Source organism: Rhea americana, unplaced genomic scaffold, assembly GCF_003343005.1.
Source record: "Rhea americana isolate MKP2758 unplaced genomic scaffold, rheAme1 scaffold_41, whole genome shotgun sequence".
Classification (NCBI taxonomy): Eukaryota; Metazoa; Chordata; class Aves; order Rheiformes; family Rheidae; genus Rhea; species Rhea americana.
This window is the reverse complement of record NW_028186546.1, coordinates 2,459,857-2,483,168: the sequence shown is the minus strand read 5'-3', so window position 1 is coordinate 2,483,168 and position 23,312 is coordinate 2,459,857. Positions and strand designations below refer to the sequence as shown.

Below are 23,312 nucleotides of genomic sequence, written 5' to 3'. Positions count from 1 at the left end.
CTCAAAATTATCTATTTTAATTATTTTAATTAAGAGGCTTTTGCTCCTGTTCTTACAGATGCAACACTATTCTCCCTCTCAGGAAAGAATCTTTTATTTATCTGACTACTTACACAACGAGCCCAAAGTTTCTACAGTTTCACTACGGCTTAGCAGACGACAGCAATCTCCCTCTGCCCTTGTAAAATCTACAAGTTCCAATACTAGGAAGAAGCAGCTGTTCCATTTTCCAGCTCCATAATTAATATATGGATTAGGATTGTTTTCCAACACAGCCCTGTGAGTGCACAGTCAATGTTTCTGTCTGCAAGAATTTACTGGCATTAACGATAACCTTTCTGAGCATTCCCACCAACTCATATTTGTCTCATTGCTGGCATCTGCATTCGTCACCTTGCTCATCAACTGCCTCTGTGACAAGTTTCTAAAAATCTTAGAGAAATCCAAATTATTTAACTTTGTTTATATTAAATCTGTTCTTTCTTTGTATATATTTTCCTTAAGTTGTTCTGTCCCCAGCAAGCCCATTCAGAATACACCTAATATTCTGATAGAAGTCTCTCGTACTATTCTATAATAATTTATCACCCTCCCACTAATCCWAAACACGGACAGAGCAAAACTCTGTAAAGACAGAAACAAGAAGTCTAAGTCACYTAGTTCTACTTGATTTGTTATTACTGAAACTTTTCCTGATGTAAATCTTCTGCTTAGGGATGTTTTAAATAAATTACAATGCCTATATAGCCATCCAYGATGATTTCCAACAACTTTTATCTTCCCTAGCTGTGTGTCCGCATGATTTGCTATAGTTTCATTAGTCAGTCCTGAAATACTGAAATACAACATAAGAATCACGCCAACATTATATTCTCAAAGGAATTCATCTAAGTAAAGGATGATAAAGGTCTGCCTGCCTGAGTTGGGGCACTCTATTCAAAGGGGATATCAACACTATTCAAAAGAAAATGAGTAATGTAGACAATCAGAAAATACACAAACAAYTCCTAATCTAAAAAATGACATCATAAGACATAACTGCAAATGACGGGCTAAATCAAYCAAAGATGAGTTGTATCTGTTTCCSCCAAAACCTAGAYCCAACTTTGGAAAAATCTAATTTAAAAAGACCATACTTCCTAGCACCTGTCTTTAATCTCTTTCATCTATGACACAGTTGGACTAAAACTTGCTCAGATAATTAATTCTGATTTTCATCAAAACCTGAAGCACTGAAGACAGTGTAGAAGACTAGGGGGGCGGAAAGTGCCTATGTTTAAAAACAAAAAAACAGAATGACTTCAGTAAGACTATCATCCCAACACCATTCCCACRTAAAAAATATAGGGAGAAGTAAATATTTGAATCTGGTAATAAAGAATTACAGAAGGGTTACAAAATTACTCTCAGTAATTATAGATTTACAGATTTTTTAATTGTGAAAARTTTATATATTAGAAAAACAAAAATATGATCATTACAGACTCCTCAGCTCAGGCAAGAACATGCTAAAATTGAGTAAGAGCTGAATCTATACAAATTATGAATTCAAAAAAACAACTTTTAAAATATTCTTAACTATTGAAAATATTTACAAGGAACAATTTACACAGTACTGWGAGAGATTTTCCATTGTTGTTTATTTTAAATGCATAACATTCCTCTATCTGCCCAAAKGTATGGACTACTTAAAACAGGACTTAACTCATTAAAAGATACGATGTTTGTTATGCAGGTGRTTACACCAATTACATTTCTCCCTTCTAGCACTCCATTCAGTTAATGTATGAAAAATTGTTGCCTAAAAGTTTTGTAGATAGCATATWTGATTCAATCAAAATAGAAACTTATTCTTGTACTGCATCCAGAAAGACTTCCTACTTTACGTTAAACGCATCACGAGACAGAAAATAAAATAAAAATCCAGTGGCACGATGCTTCTTGTCTTGTCTTCATTTCCAAAAGTTCTGTGTGACCATGTTTACACCCTGACAGTCATTTYGCTTATAAATCCACATCACAAACACTATTTGGCCATCACATTTCTAAAAAGAATATCACAGAACTGAGAAAGATACATAAAGGGCAACAAAGACAGTCAGTGACTTCTACAACAACAACTAAATAAACTAAGAACATTCAGCCTGCAAAAAAGACRATGGAGGAGGAATACAATATAGGCCAACAAAATCATAAGCATCATGTAAAAGATGAAACTATTGCTTGTTGCTGTTTTCAATAAAAAAATAAATAACTGCTTGTTAAGTTACGAGCAAAGTTTTTGGAACCCTTTGTCATACGATACTGCAGATGCTACAAGTTCAAAAATAAACTGGATATGTTAACGGAAGAAGAAAAAAAAAAATGCATTGACCTGAAGCCCCTGAGCTGCAGGCTTTTTGAGGTCTGGAAGGTAATCTGGCAAAGTATCACTAAGAGCTTTCTCTGTGCTTCCACTCTGAGGCATCAACCATTTCATCTTCTCTTTAAATAGAGCCAAAAATTCTTGACACCCTGGCCTACTGTCCATCCTCGTACAAACAGAAAGACAAATCGCTCAGCGACAGCCTCCAGGACGATAGGGAAACCTCAAAGGAAGAAAAAGGTTGGGTCAACTTTTTGGAGGGAGATAAATCTACTCCTTTCGTGTGACAAAACAGCCAGAGGACACGGCACCAAGCTACATAAGTTCAGCAGGAATAGCTTTGCCCTGAAAAGGCAGATAAGGAATCCAGAAACTCAGTAGATAGTGAGGGTAAGCGCAGAGATGACAGCTCTAATTTGCCTCTCAAGCATGAAGAGCTTCGTTTACTAAAAGAGGAGAATAGAAGGATTGTTGAGCTTAGCACACAGGCACTCAGAAAAATGACTTGGTATCACAGATCTCCAACGTTCCTGCAAGTGAGGAATCAGTACCGAGAATGACAGTCGCAGAGAATAGCCGAAGTGCTGAACTGGTGCTGACAGCTTCTTGTTTGCTGTCTAAAAGCCAGTGATACCATGGTACCACTTTCAGGCTTCTGACAGTGCTAGAAGCACCGAGGGAGGTGCAGGCAACACTCTGTGGGCTCTACCGGTGCCCAAAGACACAGGAAATGCATCAGAGATGACCTGTGCAGAGAGCATATAGACACCCCCATGCCCTGTTTACTACTCACGACACAGAGACCCTTCTCTTCGTTATGTCCCTGGAGGTAACTCCTGTGTCTTGTTTCAACAAAAACATCAGGCTCCCTTTTAATCCATTCCAGGTTAATCAGCCCCTTACTACCATTTTAATTACAGTAAAATGTCATATTCAATCCAATATTCACATTGCTCTATCTTCTCCATTACTTTTCTTCTTTAGTCACAGCTTTCAAAGGGCGCTCAATAGTTCATACAGTCTAAAAAGAGATAATACAGATTTAAGTCCTCAATATTATTCTTAACCTGTGATGATCTTGCACAATTGTTTAACGGGAAGATAGTGGCTAATCAGAAAACTCATTTCAAGAAAAATGATTTTATCTGACAACATTTAATTGGTCTCYTTAGGTCATAGAAAGGAATCCAAACATTCTTACTAGCAATTAAAACCCTTTAAAGTAATAATAGCACACTCTTCTAAAGCCAGATATTATTAAGAAAACATTTTCCTTTTGAAACAATTTTATATTTCTATGTCAAGCATTCCACAAGCATTCCACATTTCAAAATAGTATCAACTAACAAATTAAAAGAAAAGTCTTAACAATAAATATTTCACTTCTTTGTTTCTGGATGACTCTTAGGATTGTCTTTCTTATGCCATCTGAGAGTGAAAGATGTCATTTTTCTCCAAATATGAAATTATTACCAAATTCAAACCTCTGATTTCTACCCTTAGTTTCATTCTTTTTAATAAATGCATATCAAAAGTAGTTGTGTAATTTTTTTCTACTATTTAACACTATAACTCCAAACTTAGGAACTACATTATTAATTAAAAATTACTCAGTAAACTATTACTGTTCTATTTCTTCAATACAAAAAACTCTTGCTCTTTCACTCTCCCATTACAGGAAAAATTAATAAAAGTCTAATAGCAATCTAAGTCATGTCATGAAATCCCATCAAATTATCCCAACTTTCCTGTTTCTATTTTCTTTCATTAGGTTAGACTGCTACTTAGAAAAGAAGTTGTGCAGTGCCCAGACAACTTACTAACTCCAGCTTTATGCAGAGGACTGTAGTATAAACCCGGTCAGCTGCTAATCCTTCCAACTATTTCTTTTTTATTTACCCTAAGTTATCAATCATGACAGGACATTAACWGTTTACAAGGAGCACTAGCTTACGCCTTAACCCTTTCAGTTCTTTAGATTGTTCCACAAGAATCACTTCAGCTTCCCTTAGAAATTCATCACAAATTTGAAAATTTGAACCTTCCACAGTTCTGAATTTCATGTAAGAGCTAGATATGAATTTTGGAACATAGTCATGTATTTCGCACCGTATATGGAAACTCTGATTATAACTCATTGGTTACAATGATTAGTAACCACTGGTGCAGTTTTGAGGGAAAAAGTTCTACATATTTTTATTAGTGCATTGCAACTAAGTAAGCAAAGTAAATTAAAATGCTAACTGAAGCCAAAATCTATGTAAGCCTTGTGTTAAGATAATACAACACAACAAAGACTACCTTCAATCAAATCTATAAATAAATCAAACCTACAAATAAACATATGCAAAATTCAAGCCATCAACCTATACATATATTACTGAATCATAAAAAAATGCTAATCCCAGAACCCTACCACTAACTTGCCTATATCAATGCAGCAAATTTCGTTTAGAACAATGCAGGTTTGAAAGCTAGAACTCCACGGAGTAGGTTAATGCAGTACTTGCATCAGAATGTTGAAAATAAGACTCGTGCCAGAGGCTTTTGCCAGGATTATCACAGAAAGATATATGTACGCACTATTTTAAGATGAGTTAGACAGCATTTCAACTTACTCATTTTTATTCTGCCAAAATAAAAGTAAAATAATCATTACCAAGACAAAAAGCTTTTTTTTTTTTTTTTTTTTTTTTTTTTTTGGTATGGCTACAGCAATAGCACGTTCAGAGCCACAGTTGGGCTCTTTGGGTAGGCTTGCACGGCTTTTCGCCCACTTTGGACTCATCTCAGGACATAAGGAGCATTGCCTCTGAGAATATAATGACCTAAAAGGTCTGTACATGTCTTTTCAGATTACAGGGTCACACATTTATCTCTTTTCATTAATACTCTTGATGCTACATTTTTCTTTTAGAAACACCGTACTAATGTCCTAGAAGGAAGCATGAAATCAAAGAGATTATTTTCTAGAATTAACTTTSATCCTGTCATCAGTGGGACAAGTGCCTAAGGGGGCAAAATGACATTTCTTATGTTTTTTGTACAATCAATGTCCTCATCATCACTGATGTGTCTGTCTTATTTTTGTTCAGACTTATCTATCCATCCATAGTTCCATTCTCACAGAATTCCTTAAGATAATGTTTCATTTTACCAGCAAATAAGAGAGGAATGAAAATTAGTCCAGTTTATCCTGACCAGATAAATCACATTCCTTAAAAGACCCAATTCCTTCTAGCTCCATGAATACAAAAAGAATGCAACTAACATAAATATAAAAACTTCTAGTTTTATATACAGTTGCCCATGCTCTCTTAAAAAAAAAAAAGTTAGCATCTGATTTGAATTATATAAATAATATAAATTTCCACATATGATTTTTATCGTGTCATATACTTAACCACTACCTAACTGCAAATTCATCAGATGTAGTATATTGTCTGAAAAGACTACRGTTTAATTTTCTAGTGTTGACATTAATTACAGTCAAAATTACAACTGAAAAGACTGCACAGAAATATACAGTTATATACTAAATATTTAATTCATCTTTTTGTGACATATTATAAAAATAAATTTCTGTGAATAAACGACTTTCTTTTAGGAATTATTTCCTCTTTTTTTTTTTTCCTTTTTTTCTTTTTTTTTAAGGCTTACTCTCCTCCATCTCAAATATAAAAACAAACAAAAAACAAGAGATTGTGAAATTCAGTTATTACTTTTATGTAAAGAGACAGAAATGGATGTAAAGTTCTTCCTGAAACTGAAAAAGATCTAGATAATTCAACATTTTTGCATCTTTAATTGTTTAAGAGGAAGGAGCACAAACTTGTTTAGCAAGTCTTTATACACACTCTAACTCTTTTTCCTCAAGAACAGCTTCCAGGGACCTGACTCGCTCGCACTTGCCAAGCCACACGTTTCACGTTGAATTGGCATTTGTTATGCAGGATTTTTTTCGTGTAGTACACAGAAAGCTTAATGCTGCATATTGCTGCTGATGCAGCAGAGCACTGTTTAAATCTAACTACACAGGCGCCTGAATCCAAAAAAATCCAGACCATGGCCTCCTTTTATAAGCATCTGATGAGTTTTCTTGCATTTACCCAGAAGTTACCGCTTCTTGTTATGTATCATTAGGCACTAACTGGTTAATTAGTTTATCCATATTCTAGCACCCACATAAATTGTTATTATTAGCAGTGTTAAATCATCTRTTTATCTAATTTACCTTTATAGTCCATATTTTGATACCTTCTAGTCTGCATATCCTCCTCTGGACAACAACATATATGTTTTGGTGGACTTTGTTAGTCCTTCGAAGAAATACAGGTGTCCTGATTTTTAGTATCTAAATAATCTTCCCTCACACCATCAAGGTCTTCATTACTCCTGTTGTAAAATTAAAAAATAAATATATGTTTTAAGCTTACATATTGCCATTGAAGGGTACAAGAAATGCTCCTTCAGATTTCAAGCTGTTTCTGCTCAATACAAAACTAAAACTCATGAACCTGAGTGAGCTGGATGGAATTTCCAGATGAGGCTGAACAGCATTTCTGATTTCACTACGATAGCGGGGGNAAAAAAAAAAAAAAAAAAAAAAAAAAAAAGCATTGCATTCTAGCACCTCAAATTACTGCAATTTGCTATTTAAAATGAGATCACCATTTATTGAACTTATTTGACTTTTTACTTTTCATTGTTGGGGTAAAACAAAAAAAAATCTGAAGAGAACTAAGTGAAAGGAGACAGAAATGAGAAAACAACCTTTTGCTCTTCACTGTACAAATGTCAGCAGTATTAAGCACCAAGTAGTTTTGACACGGTTTAGTTTTCAGTCCAGCGTAACAGGATCTATGCCTGGTTCCAAAGCTCTTCAGAAACACCAGCACGTGACTGCATGGTCAAATCATGACATTAAGTCAACCTGTTTGACAAATTTATCTGCACAAGCCCAGTCCCAAGTTAAAGACAATTTATACTATTGTCAAACCAGAAACGTATCATCCGTCCCCACCCAGAAAACAAGCAGTGCTAGTGGTTATTGATCACATCTTCTCAAACCTCATCTTGAAACGTATGTTCTAGCTTTAATGTTRCAATTCAGCGTAATCAACATGGTAGAGCATGTAAAAAACAGAACCTGATAGGAGCATTTGAAAATGTCATATTTCAAGCAGACACGTTACCTTAATGGTTTCATCTTCACTGACAAAATAAGGAAGCACAYCGTATCAATGTCTCCACAAGCCATGGTGCAATTCACCAGGCAACGAAAGTACACAAGCCTTCATATGGCTGCTGTAACTTGATGTTTTTGTAAGTACCTATTTTTCTCTCARTCTGCAGGTACTGAGGCAACGAGCACATGATCAAATGCTCAAAAGTACGTTATAGTAAAATAAAGTCAGATTCGCTAATGAGTATTTGCTCTAGAATGTAAAATGGGAAAAGAAAAGTAGCTAAGGTATGCCACTAAACCCCCAAAAAGCTAAATGAAAAGGTATGTCCTCTTTAATAGCACCACGTTTTAATTTTTAAGATATTTTTGGAAAGGTTTTTAAAAAAAGCTTCATAAAATAATAAATAGAATAGACTAAAATAAACATATATAAATATATATGTATGCATGCATACATATGTATACATATATATGCATATACATTTTTTCCCACTCAGGATTCTAGTGTTATAAACCACTTCAGCTGTGCAGATACAACTTGGCTATTTCTTGTACTGAAGTAAAACGCATCAGTTTTTCTTAACATCATTTGCATTTTTGGTTTCTACCTCTCCCGTTTGCTAACTACGGAAACCTAAGCCTTAGGTATCAAGGGGATTGCTGAACAAYGTTTCAGGTGAAAAGAATTWCAGTATCTGTCACAGATACRCATAGGCTTAGTCATGCCAAAACATTATCACGGCATTSGCTATGTAACACAAAAGAAGCAACYGCCTGAAATAAGGACCACACAGAAGACAGGCTTGCACCCAAGAATACAAAATAGCAAACTATCTCATTTTTCACACCAGATTATTCAAGTAGTTACAAATTCTAAAGGAAGTATGCTAAAAGGCTACTTTGCACTAAAAGCGAAAGGATAYGATTTTACAAGCCCAATATCATGTTTTCATTCATAAAAGCCTGGAACAGGACCAGCCCTGACTGCACAGATTCAGTCTGACCTTTCAGGAACATTTATTTCACTGAGCATTAATGTGCAACTTTGAATTACACCACTAATGCCAGTCATAGGTATCACCGTCCAGTGAAGCAGTAGTTATTTATAAAATCTTTCTGGGGCCRTCACTGCTGAAGTATCTGTCCTCGCGATTACAGCGATAAACCTGGTTGTTTAAAGAAAGTGGCAGCTCAGGATGCTCACGAGGCAACTCGCCAAATTGTTTTGATTAACGCAGAATCTTGYGGCAATGGAGGCGACTGCACCCAAGAAAACAGCTCCACTTTTCTACGATTGCTAAATTCAGTGGTGCTCGAACTTTTCAGCCAGGAAGATTAGCTTACCCTATTGACAGAAAGTGGCTGCAACCACAGCAAGGCCAAGCCAGCCTGTTCACAGACCGAATGATTCTCGGCGATTACAGCAAATAATCCTCGGTGGTGCCGCACACACGCTGCAAAGGTACCTCCCGGGCCGCGGTCCCCGGCCCGAGCCACGACGGCAGCTTGCAGAGAGCTGCGAGCAGCAGAGCACTGCAAACGTCTCACACCTACCTGCTCATCTCCACGAGGACCTTCTGCCTACAACTGATTACTGTCCTACGGGGCATGGGCTATTTGCTTGTGGGTGTCACAAAAATTAGTTTAAAATCCTTCCTCGGCTTCTGAGTTTCTTAGTAACATCAGGAAGTCACTTCACTGTGCCATTCTCTTTCCTAGCAATAAAAAAATGCAGTACTTATAGACTTCATATCACTGAAGCACTAAAAAAAAAATAATAAAAATAAATTTAAAAAAAATCTTTGTGATTGTGAGGTATTCAGTGTTATGATGTTGGAACCATGCTAATCATACATATACTATGCAAGAAGAATGTACCTGAAGTAAGCGGATTTTCTACTGACTTGAAATGACTATTTCATCCAGAAATGAAAARAGGGCTCTGTTGGGGTCACCTTCCATTGCATTTCAGACTTGCTAGAAGTCAAAGCCTTTATAAATCTTAACTACACTAACATTCAGTATTTCTTTCTCAGCAATGAATCCGTTACTTTYCTGATAACATTTCACTAGTCACATCTATGTAAACCTACCAGAAATTTGGAAAATATATTTATTCTCTGACACTCACATACTCCTTTAAATGCTTTTTAATCACTCTTTTTTAATAATTGACCAATTTACTAGCAGTAAGAATACATATAATTTATTAATCTTCTGAGTCATGTAGTTAACCATCAATTCAATAGATTCATTAAAAATCTCAGCAAAAACAAATTAAACAGTATACAAATTTCAAAGGTCAGCTAGACTTTAATTGGATTTTTTCAGACTTGAGTCTAACAACAAACATGAGACTCAAGTTTCCAAYGATGCCTTATCATTCTTCAGATTATATGAAATAACTTCGGATGAAAATTTCTTATTAAGATATACTTGCTAGTATTGCAGTCAATCCACCACATTTAAATTATAATTATGATTCTGAATGCTGCACATTAAGATAGCATTCATCAGTAGTTTRGCAAATCAAAGGAGTGCGTCAGACGCAAAAGGGATCTTAGAAAAGTGATCTCCTCCTTACAGACCATGATATGGCCTCCAATCCTGTTTTATTGAGCAATTTTCTCTGTTGGCTTCAATGGAAAAAAAGATTAGAGCTCATATTATGTAAGACTGATGATGATTACATGGTGACTAAAGCATAGAAAATTCTCAAGTGTGATTTCCTCTTTAGTCTTTCTGAAGATAATCTTTCTTTTTTTTTTTTTTTTTTTTTTCCATTCCCTTTTTATTGTATGCAATACTTATACCTTTATCATTAACCTTTCAAGAACGTTTCCAAAATTATTTTTTCAGAGGACTTGCCCCAGTTCTTTCTTTCTTTCTTGTCTTAGAAGCTCTCTTAAAAACTTTTCTGAAACCACATTTTTCCAACAGTAAGGTCTTTAAAAAATGTAAGTAACTTCTTGTTGGCAGATTCTGATTTTCATCATTTTTGTTTGTTTGTTTGTTTAAGTCAAATAAACATGGACATGGTTCATCACGGTGTTTGAAAATAAAGTTAATAGTGTGCATACCACAAGAACAAAGAATTGATATGCCAAGTTTTGAGCCACACTTGTCTCCAGCATGATATTAAATTGAATGGATGGGATATACAGGATACACTTAACTGATCTGAATTATGGATCTCACTTAATACTCCACAGTAATGAAAAGAAACTTCTTCCTAACCACAGCATCAGCCATTTTAGCAGCACAGATATGAACAAAAGCCTTCATTAAATTACAGTATCAGTTGTTTGCTCATTAACTTTGGTCTGCAAAGCTCAAAGTTTTAAGATGCCATTCATAGAAAGCCAATGGCCTATTTGGGAAGAAACACACATTACTGAGGATACTTGACCCAGATCCCTTCATCTGAGAAGCCGGGAAAAGCAACTGCAATGCTAGCAAGCCTGAGCAGAGAGCCGGATCTTGAGGCTTCTTTCTTGTGTTGGGTCAAAAACAATTTTATTCTGCCTAAATTCGGAGAAGCAATATGAACACAGTAGCTATACAGCTAACATCTGTCAGAAGTATAGCTTATTACATATTATATTTGCCCAAATTTTCCTGGAAAGTATCCTCTCACAATTAACACTGAATTGCACAGTCAATTTTTAAATGGAATATATAAAGTAAGAAGGAACACAACAGCTCTATGCAGGCTAGAATTTGATTATTTGATTTGATTATTCTGAACATTCCCACCAAGAGATTTACTTTTATTTTCTAAGTTTCTGCGCCATTCCTTCTGCTATTTGAATGCCTCATTGCATACATAACAAGAACCTGGCAGTAAAGAATTTCCATAGCAACTACTTTAAACAGTATAATTTAGCAAATCATAACATAAAATTGTATGTAGTTTGACCAATACCTTTATTCATCTAGATAGATTTATCTATGTTCAAGTGGAAATATTAATATTGGTCAGAGAAAATAGTTTTATATTAACATATTATTAAAAAATTAATTTTTTTCCAAAAGAATTTTATATGATCCCTAGAGAAACTGTGATGCAAACCTTCCACAGTTCAGCATTTGCAAGACTATAAAAGTAATTATAAAGAAATTCCAGATGGCCAGCAATTTACTTTAATATTTGAAATGTATACAGTGATATCATATAAAGTATAAAAAAAGAACTTATACGGATTTTTACATCCTTAAATGAGAATTTCTGCAGCAAAGAAAAAAAGAGGCACAAAAGCAAAACTTCACATTTAGAGGCTAGAATTTATACTTAGACTATATGTATGCAGAGTATTTGAATTTTTTCCCATTTGGAATTATTTTTAAGGTTTGAAGTGGATTATTTTTGCAAACATTCTTGTGATTTACACAGCATCGTTCAGCTTATCTCTCATGTCAACGTATTACAGCCAGTATACTATGTACTACAAAAAAATTGAACTCCACAGAATGTATTCTAATCTAATTCTGTACTATGACCAGGAAAATGCTTAATATGCTGTGGGTCCCAATGTAGGGAGTTTTTCGGCTCATGACAGCAGAATTGATGACATGGATGATATTCCAAACTAAGCTCATTTAGGTGAACTTACTTGCTTGAGGTATACATCACTGTATTCTTCCCCATTATAAAACAAATTTATATTAGGCTTTCTTGGCACAAGAGAGATAGTTCATACCAAGAGATAATTCCTAAACAACAGTGCAGAATATCATCACCTACTAGAAGATTCACTTAATTTTTGAATTTTCCATTTCACAAGAAACAATTCTTCTTGCTTTTTTAACACAAGGGTAAGAGAACCTGCCGAAACCATCCTCTTACTAAGGGTAGTCCCATGCCATTCTTTGTTGCAATAGCCAAGATTTCTGAGGGAATCTGTCACTCAAGTCAAGCATTTAAATTGCCTCTATGATACACATGGCCCTTAAGAGTCTCGAAACAGCTGTTACTCACACTCAGATCCGAGCTCCATTTAAATTAGGTGTTTGAAAGCAGAAAAGAGAAGTGTTTATTTTCGATCTTTTTTCCCCTCAAGGTTTTAGGACCTAGCTGCAGATTACAGTACAGGGCATGCTGCACTCAGCATTTGAAGTCCTTTCCTGCAGTAATCCATCCTATCCACAAAAGGAGCAGTGGTCACCTTCTCTGCTCACAAGAGATCGAAGGAGCAGTCACCTTGCCTCATATTCTATCACCCAGCTCATGGTTACAAGTGTTTGCACACAAGGAGAAACCTAGGTTCTCTCCCTTCCTCAGCCCACAGTTCTTGTTTCTCGGGAAAGTGTCCTAAACAGCAGACCACAGCCCCCTTTCCACCTGAGAGCTCTTTCTCTTCACAGTGGTAGTACTCCCCAGCTCTCCTTCTTACAGGTGTGCTATTTATAATAAAACTAGAAGAAAAAAAAAAAAAAAAAAGAATATTTTGAAAAATAATTAAAAAAAAAGTATGCAAAACAATGTGGCTGAAGTTACCTTAAAATTCATAGCGGCCAGTTTGAGAAAGTTCTGGTTTTAGGAGATTAAAGCATTAGAGAAAGAGCTTTTGCCTCTAGGACACGCTGATGAATGATCACACTGAATGCAAAGATATCAAAGTATTTTATGTTATCACAAAGACTCAGGAAACATTTAACATTGAAAGTGAAATTTTCAAGCAAAACCACGACGAAGTGCATCCTTACAACTGAATGGTCACACAAACTGTTAACTGTTTGATTAGAAGCACACAGACAAATAGGTCTTCAGGGTATAGAGCCTCAGAAATAATTCTCACCTGTAATTAATTTCAGAAGAACTAGCTGGGATAGAGAAGTTGAAAATGACTACAGAGATGTCACCCTATGCTTTAGCCTGCCTCATCATTACAAAATAATTTTACCTTATTTAAATGGGATGCGCTAAACACATTTTGCAGAAATCTATATACACTTCAAGAGAAAGATCGAGTAACAAAGTCATGGCAGAAAAGAGCTTGCAACACGTCCACCTGAGACGATTCGTCAAGTCATGAAAAAAAGAATGAATTACTGAACGAAGGAAACGGTCACAAAGACCAAAGAGCAATTCAGGAAACTCAAAAGGATGATGTTCCAAGGTTCCCTTTTGCTGCTTTAACCATCAAATTTCAAAATCAAAACCAGGAAATCAAAAGATAACCCAAGGTATTAAAGTCTGAAGGCACTGAAATTATTCACAGGAAAAAAAAAAAAGACAGTAAATAACTGTGACAAAAATAAACAAAAACAGGAAAAAAGGTTAGGGGAGGTAAGGCAGAATGTGCAAAGGTGAAGTATAGAAARCACAACTTGTATTCTCTTTAATCGCATCAAACTCTCAAACASAATCATTTAGAGAATGTATAAACTCAAAGTATCTGCAGCACCAGTAGAAACACCAAAGCCTCTATTAAAGAGAGCAGCTAAAGCAACAAAAACCAAAAAGACTRTAAAATTTTATGACTTATTTTAAAAGTCTCATTTCAATCAAGCAATCAGTTGATTATTCAAAGGGAGAGATCTTTTAAAACATAACAAAACCTAAGGGAGTAATTGAATGAAAGAAGAAGTAATGGCACCTCATTTCCTACGGTCCCCTCTTCCCTCTACTTTGTGAGGCCACAGCAACTCCTGGTCCTCCCCGCRGCATTAACTGGGCTGCCTGGGCATAAGAACAGTTACTTGGGGTCAGACCAGATTTTAAGGAAACTCAGCATGCTGATTGTGGCGGATGTGACTGGATAGAAGAAATTAAACCTGCCTAGAAAGAGCAATCACAGAGCTAGGGGAAAGGAGGAGAAAATGAAAGAAAGTGCTGACTCATCATCAAGGAAAAGTATAGCAATAAAGATCACATGAGTGACTATTTGTAGGAAACAATATATCCGGTAAGGCCAAGGCTTTTCTTYAACTCTTTACAAATAAAATCTGTAGTATCAGATGTAATATTAGATTATCTGTTAATGAAAAGATTTTTACTGTGTTTGCTGGGAATTTTAATAATAGTATGCCATAAATCATTAGACGCTGCTAGTTTAGCATTACATTTTCATCTCTCCTTAGCTAGATATCAAGAGTTATCAAGAGAGCAAATATTGTAATCTTCTTGTCCAAGTGTAGGCCTCATTTCAAGAAACTTGGCCTTCTGATTAGAAAAAATTATTTCACAGAAATATTCAGTCTTCAACCTTTTGATAATGAAAGTTTTTAAACCTTGCAACAGCATGGTTGTATATTGCTATCAACACTGCACATATCATATGCAAACTTTGGAAAATAATCAGAGAGGTTTTCAGGAAACTAATCTGTCATTAAACACCATTACACAATAAACACAAACAATATTTTCTTTCCATACAATACCCACTAATCTTAATTATCTAATAATCAAATTAATTTTTATTTTTAATTGTAACAAAAGTAGTTAAGGAAATTGYTAAAGATAAGTATACTGAAGATTATCTAATAGGCTCTTAAAAGAGAATAAAATTAAATTTTGACACAAAACAGAGAAAAAGATTGGTGGACCCATGAAAAGCATCCTCAAACAAAAACAAGTTAATAGGCTGTTCTAATATATTTACACTTACAGAAATATAGAAGGTCAGGCAAGTATTGTCTGCAGGTGTAAACCTAAGTACTTTGGATCAGCCTTCTCATTTTTACAACCATCTTGAAGAAAAGCAATTGCATAGATCATGAAGACTATCTAACAGTCARTAGGTTCAGCCTTGAATATAACTTATTACATCAGCACATGTAGCATACACCACCGTTAAATATCTATCCTTTTTTATAAAATTAATCTGCACAAGAGAGAAAGCAAAGATGGGGACAATCCACATCTTATGTTAATATTGCCGTTAAAATTGTTGCAAAGTGTAGGTGTTCAACATATGTATGCAAGCCTCTTTCCCACAATTCAAATATTTCTCAGTTTTCTTTACTTTCATGAGCTTAATTCTGAGGCATATTAAAGCTTTTAACTGCCACCAGCTCATTAAGGGGGAGAAAGGGAGGTATCAGCCAGTTCCAAATAAAACTTTTCCAATCTCACTCAAAAAATGYTTAAAAACTTAAAAAGCACAATACTTGCTGTTCTCAAGCTTCTCAGTATAGGTTTTCCATGACAGAATATATACTTTTGCCTAATGTGAACATTTATATACTTTAGCTGCTTCAGAACCCACATAAATACACATTCTGAATGGTCTAAATTATTACCTTTCAAATTTGTTTCTACACCTGCTATTCTGACATGCTATAGTTCCAAGGAAAAGCACATCTGGAAGAGCTTTTCCCCAGAATCCTCTCCAGCGAGCATCAATGGAACAAACTGAACTGATGGTCTTTTGTCAGCAGTTAACTTGTGATGGAGAATTTTCAGGTATGAGAAAAAAACATGTTTCCACTGGTTCCCCACCTATTTCTCTTTCTTCCTCCCCAAAAGATATCAGTATTTGTGGTCAAGTTTTTCAATTTATGCATTTTTACACTTATTATCTTTTGGGAGGAAATATCTCTTCCCTCCCCATGTGCTACACAGGAGAAGCTGTTTATGGTCCTATAGGTATGTACAGTAGGGGAAAAAAATGTTGAAGTATATATGTTGGAGAAGTATAATAGCTATCATTACTTCTCTTTTACTCAAAGACAAATATATACACAGAGAGCACCTGCCTACAGACAAGTACCACACTGCACCTGCATTTGCTCCATCTTACTCATTTTTGAGTAACACAGTTCTGGAGTGAAACCTGACCTCATGTTCCTGAGAGTTAACTTTAAAGTAACACGAAAGGGAATATTTGTTAGCATGCTACCAGGCAATTCCTTAAACTGAGCATCAAAAGTAAAATGATTAAGATATGTTGCATCACTCAATATCCTTCATACCATGGACTATTAAATCTGTATTGATATCGCAGTTGTTTGAGCAAATTAACCAGATTCGAATTGTATGGAGGGAGCGGGGAAACACATCAGATATTAACAACATTCTGGTGCTGTAGCACAGAAATCACATTTTTAGATCACATAGGTTTCAGAGCTTTGGATTAATATAATGCAACTCTAGCTAAGATGAAAAGTAGTGATCAAAACTAATTTATCTTTGCAAGTGCATCAATTTATAATGAAACTGAATATAAAAACTTTTTTTATAAAATGGCTTTGGAAACATAAATTTTGCTTTCAGTCAAATTATAAAAAATGCATGTTTCGACAGTATCTTGCATGACTTATCTACAGAAAGTAAGAGAATAATCCATTTTAACAATTCAAACAATAGTTTAGTAAAAGAAAGAAAAGAGGGTCAGATTAGTGAGATGAAAGACTGGAAGAGAAAAAAATGCAGATTCAGAAGTATTTATTAACATAAATTTCTCTACATTGCCTTACTTTTTTCTAGTTGTACTTTTGAAAATCCTTTCATTTGTTTTTGCCATAAATACAATATTAAATTTTAATTGAGCCTCAATATTCTTATTATGGATCTTGGGGTGCCCCCACTCCATGTAAAATAAACAGACAGACAAATACACTGTAAAAGTACCATGGATTCACTGCAGGTGTTATCAAGGTCAGAACTAAAATTCTAGCTGCATTATTTAGTCCTCAGTATATACTCTAGATAAAAGTTGGTTTTGTGTTTCTACCTTTGAAGTTATTTTGTGTATATAGCATATACAATACACCAACTAGCATGCCAAAATTGGCAATTATTTCCAAAAAYAAGCAAAAAAAAACCTCACAACTTATCGGAGAGAAAAAATGATCCTAAAGGAGCCATATAATCGGAGCAAAGAAAGATTTTGTTTTAAAAATCTTTATTTTTTGAAGTCCAGGTTAGATAAAAATCCAATTGGGTAAACCAGACACTAAACATATACAGCGTATAAATCAGGTTATCTATTGCTGGGATGTTGTATCACCTTTGAGATGAGTTTCTCATTTGGCCACCACACTATCAGATAAACATTTTAAAAAAGGGGGACTTGGAATAGAAGTAACATACAAGAAGAGATAAGAGTGAGTAAATTATAGAAGATTAAGTTAAAAAAAAAAAAAAGTTTTACTAAAATCTAGGGGTACAGGACAGAAAAGAAACATAAAAACAATAGTGGTTCCTAACACCTGAAAGTTTAGACTGGAAATAAATCCATATATCATAAAACTGTATATGTATTTAGAAGCAAATAAGTATTTTATTGATTCTAGTTAAATTAATGCATATTTATTTCTATTTGGAAATAATCTATATGAAGACTAAAAATTAGTAGACTACACTAAAGTCAATTAATATACATGTAAATGTATTTATAAATACATTTAGATATTATTTTATTTAATTATATTTATAAGTAGTACACAGTCACTACATACACCTTAAAGAAAGTTAAATAGTAAAACTGGAGGAATTTATGCCAAGGTAGCTGAAAGAAAATTCGACTAGCAAGGCCAAGCTTTTCAGTAGAAGCAGAAAGGAAACTTTCTTCATTTCAGGCTATTTGTAAGCTCAGAAACACACCAGTATTTAAAAATGCAGGAAAATTTTGTTTCTTCTACAATTCAGTCATTAAATAAATTAGTAAGTACAATAATCTGAAACGTAATGTTTCTAAAACAGAAAGGATATAGGGAAAAAAAAATCAATTTTATTCCTGACTACAGATAACATTTTCTATATTAAATGCAAACCATTTTTGGTGAGAAATATAACATATGCATCTTGCACACACATCTATCTTACTAAAATAAGAAAAAATATTTAAGTGCTGATTTTATGTATTTTAACTAAAATTTCCGTTTAAAAGTCTGATTAAGAAACAGGTTAGTAAATAAAATAACTCAGCAATTTTTAAATGTAAATTCCATAATAATAATAATAAAATCAGGTAAGAGCATTTAAAGAGCTCAAAACCAAACAGCTCTAATGAGAGACCACAACAAAAATTTAGATGAGAACTAGATTGGGTCAGTTTGTCAAACATTTTTCTTCTGATAGAAAAATATCCTTAATTTTAATTGCGATATTTTCTGTGGCCGTAACGTGGAGAATTTTTATAGTGATAGACAAATATGAGCGTTTATATATGAATATAGTGTAGATTCCCGTTTACTTTTTCTATTAGAAATGTGAATGACATTGTATTTAAATGTAAATCAAGTACTCTTAATGGTCACTGACCAAGAAGAATCATCTGCCTCTTAGAAAAGTAACTGAAGAGGAGAAAAATGGAACAAAATTCAAATGATTTTTAAAGTGACAATTCTTTGGCTTAAGCGAAATGAGACATAATAGAATTAAACCACAGAATTTAAAATATATGATGTCTTTCCAATAGTGACCTGTATTACAAACTGTGAAAGAGAGTTTTGGAAAAAGTACTTATGATTAGAACAGACACATGTATTTGAAAATGTTGTTTAAGGGAAAAATCCAGCATTGTCAAAAAAATAATCTGTACAACTTGACAGGTCTTTTCTCACTCTAATCGCTCAGATTTCAAACTTGCAGATCACACATTACCCCACAGCAAACCAGAGTAAGAAAATGTTTAAGACATAGCTCCACTCCATAAAATGTCAGCAATAGAGTACCAGAAGAGAGAAGATCTCCTTTCATATTGAAATTGTGTCTGTCAGTAGTGTGTATTTACACTATTTGAATTCATTTGTTACATTCTTCTGTCCTTTTAAATTACCTACAAATTAAAAAGCACCTAGATGGCTATCAGTTAGACACTCACCCAACAAATTATTTATTCATGCAAATGTGACTAATGCTATCGTGCTCAATATTAAATATGCACTAACTTCTACAATTGTAACAATAGTATTAATCTAACCAAAATGAAATTAAAAGGCTTTATCTACTGTATACACTCTGTATTGAAATATATGCAGCTAAATAATGACGATGCTACATCCTTTTCCAGATAGGGTAAGAGCTCTTTATTACTCTTAAAATAACTAAAGAGAGCATTTTTACAAAATAAAGTTTGCGATATTAAAATAATTGTATTCATGATGTAGTTTCATTTAGTAGAAAAGATCCATTACTTCCAAGGATTATTCTACAGTCCAGACTAGTGTTTTAGGCTATTTTCAACCTCTATTTTCTTCACAGAAACAAGGAAATGTTTTATAACATTGTAAATGTATTTTTAAAGCAATCATTTGAAGCCACTTAGGATTAAGCATATCTAAACTTCTCAGAAAACATATTTGAGACAATAAAAAGATGAATAATAAATTAAATTCGAATAGTATCTCCTAAGCAAGGGCAGAAATGACACTTAGCTCCATAAAATGTCTCACTATAAGCCTTTAATTTCAGGTCCTTAAAAATTTCTGTTTGGCCTTTTAGAATGATGTTTACTCTTTGCCTCATGTTGATTTTGGCTGGCTTGCATTATTTTGAGAGTAGGAAGGAAAAATATTTTTAACAAGAATGATTCCCTGAACTCCTAAAACAGAACCTGATTGAAGGGGAAAAGGTCTATCAAACCAACTTTCAACAGTTTGAGATTCAGCAGCCCCAAAGCTTGAAACAGAAGAAAGAGCATTCCCCAAAATGTTGGGAGTGGAGGATGATGTCTTTTGGGTAGATTTTTCACAAGCCAGAAGATTCAGTTAAACTGTATTTCCCCAGCACCACCACCACCCCCAATAAACTAAATTTCCAAAAACTTCCACATGCAACAAATGTTCCCAGATCCTAAAACTGAGCTGCGCACGAGGTACAAACGCAATGTCAAGCCTTGCTTCGGAGGAAGGCTGAGCGTTATTAGGAAACCAGGAGGATTGCCTTGAGCGCTTTCTCTTCGTGGAATGARGACTTTGCACCGGACTGCTACGTGGAGACGAGCCGGATTCCTCCCAGTCCTCACCCCCGTCTCCACTCCTCCCTGTTCTCATACCCGGGCCGCCAGCCGGTTGCATTTCCGACTCAGGAGAAACGCCAGCCCCCCTAACTGCAGTGCCATCACGAACTCAGCGGCACGCATCTCCAGAGTACATTCTTCTCCAGTGCCAGGTTACCATCCAGAGCGGCTAAACCACTGTAAAACAACCATTTACCAAGCAGTCACATCGGCCACGGAAATCCTTCCCCTTGCCGCTAGAGCGGAGACGTTCAAACAGCAATAACCAGAGCAGAAAGRAAGGTGGCTAATATTTTTTTCCCTAGTATATAAAAATCACTATGTATTCATAAACTGCATATTCTACAGGACTGCTGATTCCTTCAATAAACAGACTAACCGAAGGGAGAAGAGGCTTTCAGAAGAGAAGTTGGTTTAAATGCCTGACTGAAAAACAAGGGATCCATCTTAATAATGACAATTATAGAAATCAAATATAATCCTGACAAGAGTGTCATTATAAACAGAAAAAGAGCAGATTACGGGCAATAAAACAGTTTTAACAKTACTTTGGAAAGCTACCACAGAAAAATATGTACTTCTTGAATTTTGGATGGTAATATCACATTTCTTTAAAGATATGTGATTGCTGTCCATTCTTTTTAGCAGAAAAATTGTGACATTATTTAAAAATTTTGGTCTTCATTTCAAAAAAAAAAAAAAAAAAAAACAAACAATCAAAAAAAAAACACTTTACATCCACAGCAAAAAAGAGCAAAATTTAACATGTAAAGATACTTAAAGCATTCCCAGATTGCTCACCCAAACTTTACCCCAATCAAAAATCTCTCAAAACCATTTTTTTCTTGAAGAACTACCTTGATCTGCAAATCAGAAGTCAAAACAAAACTCTAAATAAAATAACTTTTTTAAAAACTATTCCAATTACTAATTCATGTTAGATACTTATTAAATCCAGACATGCTAGGAAGAACCAGCTGAGCACAGACTGTCTGCACTCGGCAGGGCAGTTAGAGCTATGTTATGTTGCAGCAATTCCAGTATGCAYAACTTAACATAACTGTTGCTGGTTGGAGTCAAAACTAAAGTGGTGGAGGAAGGTATGGGAAGAAATTTCAGATACAATTGAATGGGAACTGATCTATGAACTGACTAGTTTGGATTCCTGACTACCATTCAGAAATTGGTTATGTCACTTTTCTGCTAGCAACTGTTCATAAAACCTACCAAAGAATAGAAAACACTACYAGCTTTTAAACTACCACTATTTTTTCAACTCTGAGGCTTGCAACTTTATTCTAATTGGTAAGTTTGCTAAAACAGTACAAAAAGCACTATCACTTAAATACTAAGAAGGATTTATTTTAACCAGAAAGGAAAAAATAAAATAAGGATACTTTTCAATAAACCAAATAAAAGCAYTTTTTGAATGTAATAATAGGCACAGGATTTGGTCACTGCTAAGACCTCACACCACAAAAGGAAATTTACTGTATAGATGGAGGATATATATATGKTTTTTTTTCCTACAAAAACCAAAAAAGTCATTTAAGAATACCTGCACTTCAAGATTTCAAAGRCTTTAACAAGGCTTTTCCAACACAAAAGCCTGTCTACCATAATCTGTTTATCTACCTCAAGAGAATCAGTTTAGATGCTGGTATCGTTTCTTGGTAGATGATTTCTCAGCCTCCTCAGATAGGCAATCCATTACATGGAATAAAATATTTTCCCAAGCACCCTGTATTTTCTACAGAAGAGAACGGGGCAGGGGAGGCAGCAGGTAAAGTGATAAAAATTGCAAACACTACAAAGATAAGCAGACAACGATGAAAACGGCTCAGCCACAAAACCTAAGCCACTTGGTAAGTTGAGCCTATTCAAGAAAACAGTTTCAATATAATAAAATTGAAAGGCATAAAACAAGAAAGAAGAAGAATGGCTGCTTCTAAAAAAAGTGGAAATATTATGAAAAGTAATGACTAAAACGTTTTAAGGGTCATATGGGAAACAACAGAACTGMCAAGCTGCATTCATTCCCAGTATTCAGATTTTACAGCACTTACCAAGAAACCAGAGAAGGCATAGAAGAAAATAATATGGCTTCTATATCTTATGTCTGGATAATTGTAATCTGTCTTGTTATATAGGTATTATTTTTGGACTTCCTTCTATGTCTTCCAATCCAAGTTACACCTAAATCTTGCAGATATTTCACTCCTATTTCATTCTGATTCATCCATATAGCTGAAGCTACATAGCTTCCTCCTCCCCCCTCTTCRATATCATCATCCTGCATCCAATTTTTCGCACGTTCTGTTAATAGCAATCTCATTCTATCCTATGCACTCAGGAAACTATTACAAAGATAATTTTGGTTTTGGTGAACTTGATGCTTTCTTGAAATTCTTTCATTAAACCACCCTTCTGCATCATACTCCTTGCCTTCTTCCTCAAAACTTTTTACAGCTTTACTATAGACACCTACAGGGCTATCATTTAATGAGCCTTTCTGCAGCAGCGAATTTCAGCAGCATCTACCTATCCCTCACCRTTTCTTCCTATCCCCACACTATGCTCCGAGTTATGTTCACATGAGTATTTGCTCAAGCATATAATGAACCAGAGGAAACCAGAAAAACGATCCAGGTCTAAAATACGCATTTTTTAAAAGGAAAGTTAATTTAACCCAGACCAGCTATGCCCAAACAGTTACTTCAGCAAAGCTCAGGAGGTGCTACCGAGTGAGAATGATCAGCACTGCCTGCTTAAGCTAGCCCTGGAGCTAAAGGAAATACTGAAAATAAGGCTTCAGCAACAGAAAGCTGACCTCTGCTACAAACGTCCCACA

At 34.8% G+C, this 23,312-nt stretch overlaps 1 protein-coding gene across 4 annotated transcripts in view; it reads right to left on the bottom strand.

The window, feature by feature from the left end:
* Window positions 1-23,312, bottom strand: part of CTNNA2 (catenin alpha 2) — a 433,433-nt gene that overhangs the window by 387,299 nt on the left and 22,822 nt on the right. Inside the window, exon 1 of one of the 4 annotated variants that reach the window (XM_085314673.1) lies at window positions 6,600-6,733. The exons of 2 other annotated variants lie outside the window; for them this stretch is intronic. In XM_085314673.1, coding sequence (XP_085170799.1) covers window positions 6,600-6,636 — 37 coding nt within the window. In that variant the 5' untranslated portion in view covers window positions 6,637-6,733. Of the gene's footprint in view, window positions 1-6,599; window positions 6,734-23,312 lie in introns of those variants that run through there. One more of the 4 variants, XM_085314676.1, reaches the window with a different exon arrangement.